Here is a 12,902-nt window from a genome sequence, read left to right on the forward strand (position 1 = left end):
GACAAATCCGACCCGGCCAATTACCGTCCCATCAGTCTACTCTCAATCATCAGCAAAGTGATCGAAGGTGTCGTCGACAGTGCTATCAAGCAGCACTTACTCAGCAATAACCTGCTAACTGATGCCCAGTTTGGGTTCCGCCAGGGCCACTCAGCTCCTGACCTCATTACAGCCTTGGTCCAAACATGGACAAAAGAGTTGAACTCAAGAGGTGAGGTGAGAGTGACTGCCCTTGACATCAAGGCAGCATTTGAACAAGTGTGGCATCAAGGAGCCCTAGCAAAACTGAAGTCAATGGGAATCAAGGGGAAAACTCTCCATTGGTTGGCATCATACCTAGCACAAAGGAAGTTGGCTGTGGTTGTTGGACGTCATTCATCTCAATCACATGACATCACTGCAGGAGTTCCTCAGGGCAGTGTCCTAGGCCCAACCATCTTCAGCTGTTTCATCAATGACCTTCCCTCCATCAAAAGGTCAGAAATGGGGATGTTTGCTGATGATTGCACACTGTTCAGCACCATTCGAGACTCGTCAGATACTGATGCAGTCCATGTCCATATGCAGCAAGACTTGGACAACATTCAGACTTCGGCTGACAAGTGGCAAGTAACATTTGCACCACACAAGTGCCAGGCAATGACCATCTCCAACAAGCGAGACTCTAACCATCTCCCCTTGACATTCAATGGCATTACCATCGCTGAATCCCCCACTATCAACATCCTGGGGGTTACCATTGATCAGAAACTGAACTGGACCAGCCATATAAATACTGTGGCTACAAGAGCAGGCCAGAGGCTGGGAATTCTGCGGCGAGCGTCTCACCTCCTGACTCCCCAAAGCCTTTCCACCATCTACAAGGCACAAGTCAGGAGTGTGATGGAATACTCTCCACTTGCCTGGATGAGTGCAGCTCCAACAACACTCAAGAAGCTCAACACCATTCAGGATAAAGCAGCCTGCTTGATTGGCACTCCATCCAGCACCTTCAACATTCACTCCTTCCACCACCGGCGCACCGTGGCTGCAGTGTGTACCATCTACAAGATGCACTGCAGCAACGTGCCAAAGCTCCTTCAACAGCACCTTCCAAACCCGCGACCTCCACCACTTAGAAGGACAAGGGCAGCAGACGCATGGGAATATCACCACCTACAAGTTCCCCTCCAAGCCACACACCATCCTGACTTGGACCTGCATCGCCGGTCCTTCACTGTCGCTGGGCCAAAATCCTGGAACTCCCTTCCTAACAGCATTGTGGGTGTAGCTACACCATATGGACTGCAGCGGTTCAAGAAGGCGGCTCACCACCATCTTCTCAAGGGCAATTAGGGATGGGCACTAAATGCAGGCCTAGCCAGCCAATGACGCCCACATCCCATCAATGAATAAACATTTTTTTTTAATTAGCAGGGAAAAATATGTCTGGATCAATGTGTTTAATTTTCCCTATGGAATTATTGCCCCAATAAGAAATGGTGATCCCATCAAACGCTCATTCTCGGTTTTTAACATTCGTTTATTTTCGGCTCTCCCAACAGTGTGTTCAAAGACGACTCCTCTCAGGTTACGATTCTGTTAGTTTTGCTTTTCTCTGAAGCCAGTCTCTCTCTATATTGAATAACTGATCTGATTTTCTGCTTATTGCAATCTCCCTGCAGTGTTTGTGGATCTAGATCTCTACATGATCGACAAAGTGTCTTGTTTATAACCAAAAATGGCTGAGGATCATTTCTGATCAGGAAACTCCCTGCTTAATTGCAGAGATTTAACATATTAAATTAATTCTGGGCTATCTGTGCTCCATAGGACAGAACAGGAACCAGCCCTTTCCTAGAAAGTGTGGGTGGCTCTGAAAAGCGCCTTTGGGTTATTAGATTGAATCTTCTTTTCCTCAACCATTCTCAAACTCGATTTCAAACACAAAGTGATGCAAAGCCGCTCCGCGCTCGGAATATATAGGCAACCCCAAAGCCCTATGCTAATGACGGATTGGTGAAGGCAATGATTGTGAATGGCTGGTTAGGAATTATGTCAATTTTCATTATTCTGCATCTTTCTGATTGGCTTTTTCATCTATCCAATCAGATTGTGTGTTTGCCACCAGCACGTCCTCTGCAGTCAGTAAGGTCATCCCAAGAGCAGAGGGAGAATCATCTGCCCACTCACCGATTCCCAGACCATTATATGCAATGCCCCAAGCACACCTTTTCAGATGGGACAACAACTTAGATGTACTCCACTGCTGCGGCAGTGAAGCTAGAACTGGGAGTCCATCTGTGAAAAGAGAGGGAGAGAGTGTTCAAACTGACCCCGTTCTGGTCTCTATAAGAACTCCCATTCTGGGTTGTTACGCTGCAGAAAATCTCAATTAATAAACGGATTGACTCCCAAATGGAATTTAAAAAATTGGAAAGGTCTTGACAAGAGTACAAGATGATTGAAATCAGTGTCTCGTCCCTTAAACAAGCTTTTAATTCGTCGGCAGGCGCTGTAGATGAACGGGACTGAGAGCAAAGGGAAAGAGCGACCACGACCGTGTTTGTAGTTCTTATCAGTCGAGCCCAGAGGAAACGGCATCCGCTGGGGGAGCGGTGCTCGCAGGGGCCCTTCCCATGGGTTTAAAAAGTGTGGGGGAGGCCGAGGCGAGGGTTGTATTTTAGCGCAAGATCAGTCTTTTTAGCACACTTAAATCAGCCAAAATGTGATCGTTTCACAAATCACTTTTATCATTCATTCAATGGGCCTCATGGAGATGATGTTAATTATCATCCGAATTACTGATAAACTGAGTGTGTGACCCGCAGGCTGGAGTGGGAGTTCCTGAACAGGTTCACACATTCCGTCAGTTGAGATTTTATTTTCACCCAGAGGGTGGTGGGGGTCAGGAACTATTTGCCTGAATGGGTTGTAGAGGCAGAAACCCTCATCGCTTTTTAAAAAGTTCATGGTCATATCCAAGCAGTGCCGTAAACTGCAAGGCTGCGGATTAAGAGCTGTAAAGTGGGATTTGGCTTTATAGATTGTTTATGGCCGACACAGACACGATGGGCCGAATGGCCTCCTGCTATACTATACATCGCAGAGACAGAGCGCTATAAAGACAACTCACATACTAGACCCTAACAAATACACAGTAACTCAGTCAGATCCCAGAAAGTGACAGATATAGAGTAAAATCAACACCCACATAAATCCCAGAGCAGAAACTGACAGGTACTGAAATGCCGCTACCGACAAGGCTATGGCCGGCAGAGACGAAGGGTCGAATAGCCTCCTTCACTGCCGTAAATGTCTACGATTCAACAACTGAAGGCCATTCGACCCATCGTGCGTATGCTGATTTAAAACACCTCCACACCTAAATTTGATCTTGGAATTAAATATAGACCTTCACCGATCACAATGTAAATCATCAATCTATCCCCGCTCCCAGGTCACTGCTCCCTCTGTGAGCTGTTGGTTGGCTCTTAAAAGAGCCTTTGTGTTGTGTTTGGTTGAAAGGGTCGAGTTGTTCAGCCGCCGAATCCATAGAGAGTGCGGCCCTGCCGTTTCAGGGCGTACACCACATCCATGGCAGTGACCGTCTTGCGCTTGGCGTGCTCAGTGTAGGTGACCGCATCCCTGATCACATTCTCCAGGAAAACCTTCAGCACCCCGCGGGTCTCCTCGTAGATCAGCCCCGAGATCCGCTTGACACCGCCACGGCGAGCCAGGCGGCGGATGGCTGGTTTGGTGATGCCCTGGATGTTGTCACGGAGCACTTTACGGTGCCGCTTGGCTCCGCCTTTGCCCAGTCCTTTGCCTCATTTACCTCGTCCAGTCATGATGATTCTTCACTGAAATCATCGCTGAATGAGATTCCCTCGCCTTACAACATTACTTATGCAGCTTGAGCGGACCTGGCTGAGAAAGGCAGACTGTACGTGAGGCGGAAGTGAGGGGATTGAAAGAGAGGGAGCAGAGAGAGCGGGAAGGTAGAAGACAGATTCAGAGTGAGAGAGAAAGGGCTCTGAGCTACCAGCAACCTCTCCACATTGACGTTACAATCCTCTGTAAAAATCTTCACAAACGCTAAATACACATTCAGAGAAATCCTGATAATCAAGGATTTCTATAAAAACAATAAACGCTGTATATAATTAAAATTCAACAAATGGGGCATGCTGCCCTACAAATCGATTGCAGAATCGTTACAGCACAGTAGGAGGCAATTCGGCCCATTGAGCCCATGTCGGCTCTCTGTAAGAACACTTCAGCTAATCCCACACACCTGCCCTTTCTCCGTAGCCCTGCATTTTTCCCCTACAGGTACTTATCCAATTCTCTGTTGAACGCTACGATTGAGTCCGCCTCCACCTCCCTCTCAGTCAGTTCATTCCAGACCCTGACCACTCGCTTCCCAGAAAAGCAACAAGCGGACATTATAATTAAAATTCTTTAAAAGAGGCACTCTGCACTTCAAATCTATTACAGATTCATTACAGCACATTGGCGGCCATTCGGCCCATCTCATATCCGAGTCTCATCCCGGAAACAAGCTTTTAATTCCTCGGCAGGTGCTGGAAATAGACGCAGAGTCTGAGTGCAAAGGGAAATAAAGACCACAGACCGTGTTTGTAATTAACTGGACAGGAAATTCAACAGCGGCGCTAAGGTCGATCGGGTCAGTGAACCTGCTTATCTGAGAATTCAAACCTAAATCTACAGCTGGAACTTCAAAAGTTCTCAAACACACTTGTTCAGTAAATAATTACAGTAAATTGAGTCTAAAGGGAGATGTGATTGTGCAGCTCTTTCAGAGAGATTGTGGGTAGCTCTTCAAAGAGCCGTTGTGTTTTGGGTTTGTTCTTTCAGGACAGCGTGGAGTTTTACTTGGAGCTGGTGTATTTGGTCACCGCCTTTATCCCTTCCGACACGGCGTGCTTGGCCAGCTCCCCGGGCAGCAGCAGGCGCACGGCGGTCTGGAGCTCCCGGGAGCTGATGGTGAGCCGCTTGTTGTAATGGGCCAGGCAGGAAGCCTCACCCGCAATGCGCTCGAAAATATCGTTCACAAACGAGTTCATGATGCTCATGGCCTTGGAGGAGATGCCGGTGTTGGGGTGAACCTGCTTAATCACTTTGTAGATGTAGATGGAGTAACTCTCCTTCCTCGACCTTCTGCGCTTCTTGCCGCCCTTCACTGCCGGTTTAGTGACGGTTTTCTTGGCGCCCTTCTTGGCCACTGTTTTCTTTTCCTCAACCATTCTCAAACTCGATTTCAACACAAAATGACGCAAATCCCGCTCCACGCTCAGAATAAATAGACTGCCCCACAGCCCTATGCTAATGTGGGATGGGTTAAGGTAATGATTGTGATTGGCTGGTTCACCAATAGGAATCATTCACTCTCTGATTCCTCATTTGCATACGGCTAGCTATTAAATAGCACATCCGGGAGACTTTCTCCATCACAAACCCTCGCCTCCATTCACCAGGCTTGAAGCGGCGTCGCCCCGAAAAAGGGGCCGAAGAAAGCGACCACCAAGAAGCAGGCCAAAGGCGACAAGAAGCCCAGGAAGACCAGGAAGCAGAGTTATAGCATCTACATCTACAAGGTGCTGAAGCAGGTCCACCCCGACCCGACACCGGCATCTCCTCCAAGGCCATGAGTGTCATGAACTCGTTCGTCACCGACATCTTCGAGCGCATCGCCTGCGAGGCCTCCCGCCTGATCCATTACCCCAAACGCCAGACCATCTCCTCCCGGCCGGGAGATCCAGACCGCCGTCCGCCTCCTGCTGCCCGGGGAACTGGCCAAGCACGCCGTCTCGGAGGGGATGAAAGCTGTCACCAAATACATCAGCTGCAAATAAAGCCTCTCGTTCCTCCCACCTTAAAAACTCAACCCAAAGGCTCTTTTCAGAGCCACTCACCAGATCCAGAAGGGACTATTTATTTTCATTTGACTAATGACATTTGAAATATGGACAGCATAAAGAATGAAACTCTTTTAAAAAATGTTTTATCATCCTTTATTTAACCCTCACTTTCATTTTTTTGTCGTATGTTCAGATTTTGCTGGTGTGTTTTTGTAATACAGTATATCGTTAATTTAAAATAGATTGAAATTTAACAAATATATAACAAAATGATGCATTGTCACTGCCCTGTTTTGTACAAAGCACTCATTTATAAGCGGGTCGCTGAAAAGCTAAAATGAAATTAAATCTGTCAATTCAGGAACCAGTAATTTTAAAGGATCAATTTGCCATAATTCACAATTTAATAATGAATTATTCAGTCTCATAGATGCCATTTTAATGATTATTCAGTCCCACAGACGCTATAATTTTAATTAAAATGATTATTCAATCCCACAGATGACAATCTTTAGCAGTAATGATTATTATTTAGTCTCACAAATGCCATAGTTTTAATTATTATTCAGTCCCAGATACCATAATTTTAACGATTATTATTCAATCCCACAGATGCAATAATTTAAACAATAATGATTATTATTCAATCCCACAGATGCAATGATTTTATTAACTGGTTAATATTCAGTCCCACAGAGGCAATGATTTTAATAACTGGTTAATATTCAGTCCCACAGAGGGCCATCACTTTAACAATAACGAGTCTGATTCACAGACGAGCTCTTATTCTATAAGCCGCCTTTTTCGTTGGTGTCCGAGGTTGGAGCGGATTGAAAAACGCGCCAATCAGAGGCGGAGATTTGCCGGGTTTTCAGCCAATCAGAAGGCGCGGCTGGGCTGGGCGAGGCCGGCGGCTGCTATAAAAGCCGCAACACGGAGCGGGGAGGAGCAGTTGGAGAACAGAGTTAGAGAGGAGTCTGCCCCCCCACGGGGGAAGGACAGCCGCCGCCCGGGGAGAAGGGACAGCAGTCGGCCGGCACCTTGGGCAACAAGGGCTCGCGGGTGGGCGGGGCTATGACGTCACCCGCGCGCTGAGGCGGTTGAACGGGGTGTCAGGAGTCACGTGACCCCGGAGCTGGCGGCGGCCTTTTAACACAATGGGCGGGGCCCCGAGGCGTTGCGGGCTGCGATTGGTGAGCGCAGCTGTCAATCTACGAGTCGCAGCCAATAGACTAAACGGACTCAGTGAGGGACTTTAAGCGCGGGCTGCGTGGCCGCAGTGCGCATGCTCGGTGCTGCTCACAGTCCCCGGATGAGGCTCCGGTTTGAGGAAGGAGATAAAATGGCGGCGGGACTGAGGAGCGGCGGATGGTGCGGTGCGTGTGGATCAGAGAATCTCCGACATTTACAGCAGCGCCGGCCTCTCAGGCAATCTCTGGGAACCTTGAGGCGCGGGTGGAAGCGGGCGCTCGGGGGAGAGAGAGGCGGGCGCCCGAGGGAGGAAGGGGGGGTTGTGAGAGCGGGGGCGAAGTGAGTGGGGGGGAAAGGGAGAGGGAGCCAGCAGACCCTGTCTGGGCCGGAAGCCTGGGACTGGAGTTGCGTTGCCGGCTGTTGGAGAAGCCTAGGCCTCGGGCCCCTACACTGACATGGCCCAGCTTACCTTTTAATACCTTGAAACATGAAACTTAAAGTACTTATAAAACATTTTTGGTAAATCTTTCTATAACATACACTTTACAACCTCACCAACCTTTTTATTACCTGTCAGTGTGTTGTATCACAAACAACAATGGCCGCTGCTTGCTGTTCAGTTGGAAAGATTAGGCCCCGCCCACACACTCGATTGTCTCTCCAGGACCCGATTGGGAGCACTGAAGCCCCACCCACTCTATGTTCCTGTACTAAGATGGCCACACATGCACTCTTACACACTGAATCAAAATGGCGACACAAACTTTTCGCCCTCCTTGACAAAGATGGCTGCTGTTAACCTGGGGCTGTCAGCAGAAGAAATCCCCTCAGCTGCAAACACAGGACCTTCAGATAATTATTCAAGGCTTGCGACCTACCCCAGTTGCTTATGAAGCCTCCCCACCTACCAACCCCTGGAATGGAGCGGAGGCAGCAGACCCTCTCCCCTCTGCCAGTGTTGGTCCCTGTCCAGGCCGGGAGCCTGGGACTAGAGTTGCGCTGCTGGCGGTTGGAGAAGCCTAGGCCCCGGGCCCCCGCACTGACATGGCCCCGAGAAATAAATCACACACTGGACTCATTTATTACGCGCAAATTATATAATGAGCTATTTGGGCTCCTAAGTACCAAATTTGTGCTGGATAAAATCCCCTCCACACACACAGAAAGTGGGAAAATAAATCAATAGCTATTAGCTAGGAATCAAGATGGCTGACACTCACCTCGGTTCAGAATGATAAGGCCCGCCCACACACGCACCGATTGGTCAACCGTCAGGTCACTGAAGTGTAGGATTGGTTAATGGTCCTGTCACTCGACTGTAGGATGGCCCGCCCGCGCACACAATGAACCCGCCCCCGCTCGATGCTAATGAGCGGAATTTTGAAAGTTTTTTGGATACCGTTGGCACATCTTTTGTCCGAGCAAAAAGTAAATACGCCTACAAGAGTCCCCTAATGATGAGCTTTCTTTTGATATAACATATGTGTAGGTACGCTCTATAACTTTTGATTGTATAGCCGGACAGAGAGACATATCCTTTTATATATAGATATAGATAGATAGAGATATATATATATAATATATATATTAATCAAGAAAAGCAGTGGTCCTAGTACCGACACCTGGGGAACACCACTGTATACCTTCGTCCAGTCTGAAAAACAACCGTTCACCACTACTCTCTGTTTCCTGTCACTTTGCCAATTTCGTATCCATGATGCCACTGTCCCTATTATTCCATGGGCATCAACTTTGCTGGTAAGCCTAGTATGTGGCTCTTTGTCGAACGCCTTTTGGAAATCCATGTACACCACGTTAACCGCATTGCCCTCATCAACCCTCTCTGTTACCTCCTCAAAAAACTCAATCAGAATCAGAGCGGCCTGGCGGATGTGCGGCCAGGGCTCCGGCACCAGGAAACCCATGGTGCAGCGCCTCCCCCATCCGAGCCGCCGCTTCCCAGTTTCTTCAGCCGGTTCCACCAAGTCCGACTCGGGACAAATGAGAGGAGCCAGGCGCCCAGAATGGCCCGGGGAGCATACGCACTCTCAGCGGGGAAATCAGCGCGTTGGATAGAGCAGTTTCTGGGGCATGGGGGATTGTGGGTGCTGCGGCCGCCATTAGTCAGCAGCTGTGGGGAAGAGTGTGTCGGTCTTTTTGTTGCTTCAGTTTGAGCTGGAGTGGAGATGGAGGAGAAGCTGCTGGGTTTAACCCCCAGTACTTCTGAGCCCAGGAGGACCCAACAATTTCCAATGTGAGACTGTCAAAGGAGGGGGATTCTGGGGAGATTAGGTTGTTAAACAGACACTGTCCCTACAATGTAAAAGAGTATTGTTTTAGGAACAATATTTCTGTAGAGGTTTTTAATCCATTTTACATATACAGATTTGTTTTAATTCATTCTTGGGATGTGGGCGTTGCTCGCAAGACCAGAATATGTTGCCAATCCCCATCTTCCCGTTGAGAAGGTGATGGTAAGCCGCCTTCTTGAACCGCTGCAGTCCGTGTGGTGAAGGTACTCCCACAATGCTGTTGTGTAAGGAGTTCCAGGATTTTCACCCAGTGATGATGTAGCAACGGCGATATATGTCCAAGTCAGGATGGTGTGTGACTTGGAGAACTTGGAGGTGATGGTGCTCCCATGCACCTTCTGCCTTTGTCCTTCTAGGTGCTGGAGGTTGCGGGTTTTGGAGGTTCTGTCAATGTTCTGGTCGAGTTGCAGATGTATAAAGTCCGTCTCCTTCGCCCCCTCCCACTCTCACCTCTCTCTCTCTCCTCCCATAGAGGCCAGAGGCCCAGACCAGGTGGCAGATTCCCTTCACTGAGGGACATTAGTGAACCAGTGGGATTTTATGACAATCCGGCAGCTTTCATGGTCACTTTTTTCTAGTGCCGGCCCCACAAATGACCAGATTCATTGAGCTCAATTTCACAACCTGCCTCTTTAGTGGGTTCTCTTTCACGCTCCCTCTTAAATTCATTTTACAGGGTATTAGAAGGGGAGGATTTGCAGACAGGAAACTCAAACCACACATCACGTCAAGAGCTGACAGAGTCACTCGATTCATCAGGAACTGAATATCATCGGCCTTTGAATATGGAAGGAAGAAGCACTGTTCACAGCGGGGAGAAACTGTACACGTGTTCTGTGTGTGGACGAGGCTTCAGCCAATCATCTGGCCTATCGAGGCACAAGCACAGTCACACTGGGGAGAGGCCATTCACCTGCTCTGAGTGTGGGAAGGGATTCACTAATTCACCCAACCCGCTGACAGACCAGCAAGTTCACACTGGAGAGAGGGCGTTCACCTGCTCTGACTGTGGGAAGGGAGTCACTCAGTCATCTGACCTTCAGACACATCAGCGAGTTCACACTAGGGAGAGGCCGTTCACCTGCTCCGAGTGTGGGAAGGGATTCACTAATTCATCCAACCCGCTGACAGACCAGCAAGTTCACACTGGAGAGAGGGCGTTCACCTGCTCTGACTGTGGGAAGGGATTCACTAATTCACCCAACCCGCTGACAGACCAGCAAGTTCACACTGGAGAGAGGTCGTTCACCTGCTCTGACTGTGGGAAGGGATTCACTCAGTCAGCTGACCTTCAGACACATCAGCGAGTTCACACTAGGGAGAGGCCGTTCACCTGCTCCGAGTGTGGGAAGGGATTCACTCAGTCATCCCACCTGCTGACACACCAGCGAGTTCACACTGGGGAGAGGCCGTTCACCTGCTCCGAGTGTGGGAAGGGATTCACTAATTCATCCAACCTGCTGACACACCAGCGAGTTCACACTGGGGAGAGACCTTTTAAATGCCTGGATTGTGGGAAGTGCTTTAAAGGTTCCGGGGAACTGAAACGCCATCAACGTGTTCACACTGGGGAGAGACCGTTCAGGTGCTCGCACTGCGGGACTGGGTTTAAGCAGTCATCTCAGCTCACTATACACCAGCGCACTCACACTGGGGAGAGACCGTTCAGGTGCTCTCAATGTGGGACTGGGTTCAGGCGATCATCTGAGCTCATTGTACACCAGCGCACTCACACTGGGGAGAGACCGTTCAGGTGCTCTCACTGTGGGACTGGGTTTAGTCGATCATTTGAGCTCACTGTACACCAGCGCACTCACACTGGGGAGAGACCGTTCAGGTGCTCTCACTGTGGGACTGGGTTCAGTCGATCAACTGAGCTCACTGTGCACCAGCGCACTCACACTGGGGAGAGGCCGTTCACCTGCTCCGTGTGTGGGAAGGGATTCACTCGTTCATCCACCCTGCTGAGACACCAGCGAGTTCACACTGGGGAGAGGCCATTCACCTGCTCTGAGTGTGGGAAGGGATTCACTGAGTCATCCCACCTGCTGACACACCAGCGAGTTCACAAGTGACTGCAGGGGGTGGATTCTGTTGTTGCTGCTGTTAATCACATCCAGGACTGAACCAAGTTCATTCTGACAGGTGGGGATTGTTTCTGCTGATGTTAAACTCCAGCCCAGTTCCTGGAGTTATTAATATTCTGGATAGATGTCAAATAAACCAGCTTTGTTTTAAATACATTATTGTAGATTTTCTTTCCCACCTGAGTGTTTAGCATCACCTAGCTGGAGCTCAGAAAGGACTATCTGGGGGAGGAGCGTACAGTGGGAACAACTCCAGCCTGGACACAGTCCTTCAGGGCCAGACATTCTTGCCTCTCTTCACTGACAGCAAAGTTGCCGTGCGGGTTAATCTCGAGGCATGTGAGAAACGTGTCCCAGCCGCTCTCTGCCATGGTTCAGAGCTCCTAGACATCGAACAGAAGGCTCCTTTAGGAATGTACCCCAGTGCTTTTTTTTTTAATGGCCTTATTAACATGTGTTGCTACTTTTTAGTGATTTGTGTATCTGTATCCCTGGATCCCTCTGCTCCTCCAGCCCATTTAGACACTTGGGGGGAAATTCGGTGGCGCCCCCTTTGGGTTGCTAACGTCACCGGGGCTAATTTTAGCCCCCTGAAAAAGTTAGCGCCCCTGCGCATTAAATTCAGTGGTAGCACCCCAAGCAGGAGGCGGGGTGCTATTGGAAGCGCTCCCCTCCCTTTTGGGGAGCTACCAGTGAATTTCCTGGAACTTCGTGTAACAGCGCCATGCCCGTCGGCACATAGCACCGTGTCATAGCAGACCTCCCTCCCTGATTAACGGGGAGGAGCCTAGCACTGCACACACCGGGGCCCTGCTCGACCACCGGGGAGCAGGGTGTCAGATCAAGAGGAACGCCGGGCTGAGCGATCGCGGCTGGCACCCCAAAGAAGAAAGGGGAAGGGGGCAGGTGCTGGCAGTCAGCCAAAATAAAAAGTTGCCGCCCAACACCTGCCCTTTAAGTGGCGTCGCCACGGCTGCAGGAATGACCCCTGACCCTGTCAGACATATCGTCCAGCTATAGGTCAGGGATCGCAACCCAAGGTTGCAGCCGGGGTGCTGAGCATGGCGATGACGTCATTGCCAGCGGTGCAGTGCCACAGGGCGCTACCATCTACTGCCACCGCTAACCTCCCGCTGAATATCACAGGAGGCACAAAGCAACCAAATTTCACCCCCTTGTCCAAGTAGTGAGTGGCCTCCTTATTCTTCCCACCAAAACACACCACCTCACACTGATCTACAGTGAAATTCATTAACACACCACCTCACGCTGATATATAGTGAAATTCATTAACACACGACCTCACACTGATCTATAGTGAAATTCATTTGCCAATTACACGCCCATTCTGAAATTTATTAATATCTTCTTGCATTTTGTCTTCCTCAGTATTAACTCTACCTCCCAATTTGCTGTCATCGACAAATTTTGAAATTGTTCTGATTCCC

At 49.4% G+C, this 12,902-nt stretch overlaps 2 protein-coding genes and 1 pseudogene across 2 annotated transcripts; 1 reads left to right on the forward strand and 2 right to left on the reverse strand.

Annotated features, from left to right (window-relative positions):
• Nucleotides 1-3,495: 3,495 nt before the first annotated feature.
• Nucleotides 3,496-3,830, reverse strand: LOC147091873 (histone H4-like; annotated as a pseudogene).
• A 599-nt stretch (nt 3,831-4,429) lies between these two features.
• On the reverse strand, nt 4,430-5,249 carry LOC147091874 (histone H2B-like). The gene has a single exon (XM_085976630.1). It carries the CDS (start codon nt 5,247-5,249, stop codon nt 4,875-4,877), a length of 375 nt encoding a protein of 124 aa, XP_085832756.1. The 3' UTR covers nt 4,430-4,874.
• Nucleotides 5,250-6,860: 1,611 nt separating this feature from the next.
• LOC147091875 (uncharacterized) lies at nt 6,861-11,606 on the forward strand. The gene is made up of 2 exons (XM_085976884.1): nt 6,861-7,240; nt 10,044-11,606. Exons 1-2 carry the CDS (start codon nt 7,233-7,235, stop codon nt 11,440-11,442), a joined length of 1,407 nt encoding a protein of 468 aa, XP_085833010.1. The 5' UTR covers nt 6,861-7,232; the 3' UTR covers nt 11,443-11,606.
• The last annotated feature ends 1,296 nt before the right edge of the window (nt 11,607-12,902 follow it).

Source organism: Somniosus microcephalus, unplaced genomic scaffold (genome assembly GCF_052327205.1).
Source record: "Somniosus microcephalus isolate GS21.2 unplaced genomic scaffold, FLI_Smic_1.0 unresolved_chr3, whole genome shotgun sequence".
Taxonomy (NCBI): domain Eukaryota; kingdom Metazoa; phylum Chordata; class Chondrichthyes; order Squaliformes; family Somniosidae; genus Somniosus; species Somniosus microcephalus.

Excerpts from the sequence above, each read along its gene's own strand:
- LOC147091874 (XM_085976630.1), bottom strand. The coding sequence starts at position 5,249 with ATGGTTGAGGAAAAGAAAACAGTGGCCAAGAAGGGCGCCAAGAAAACC.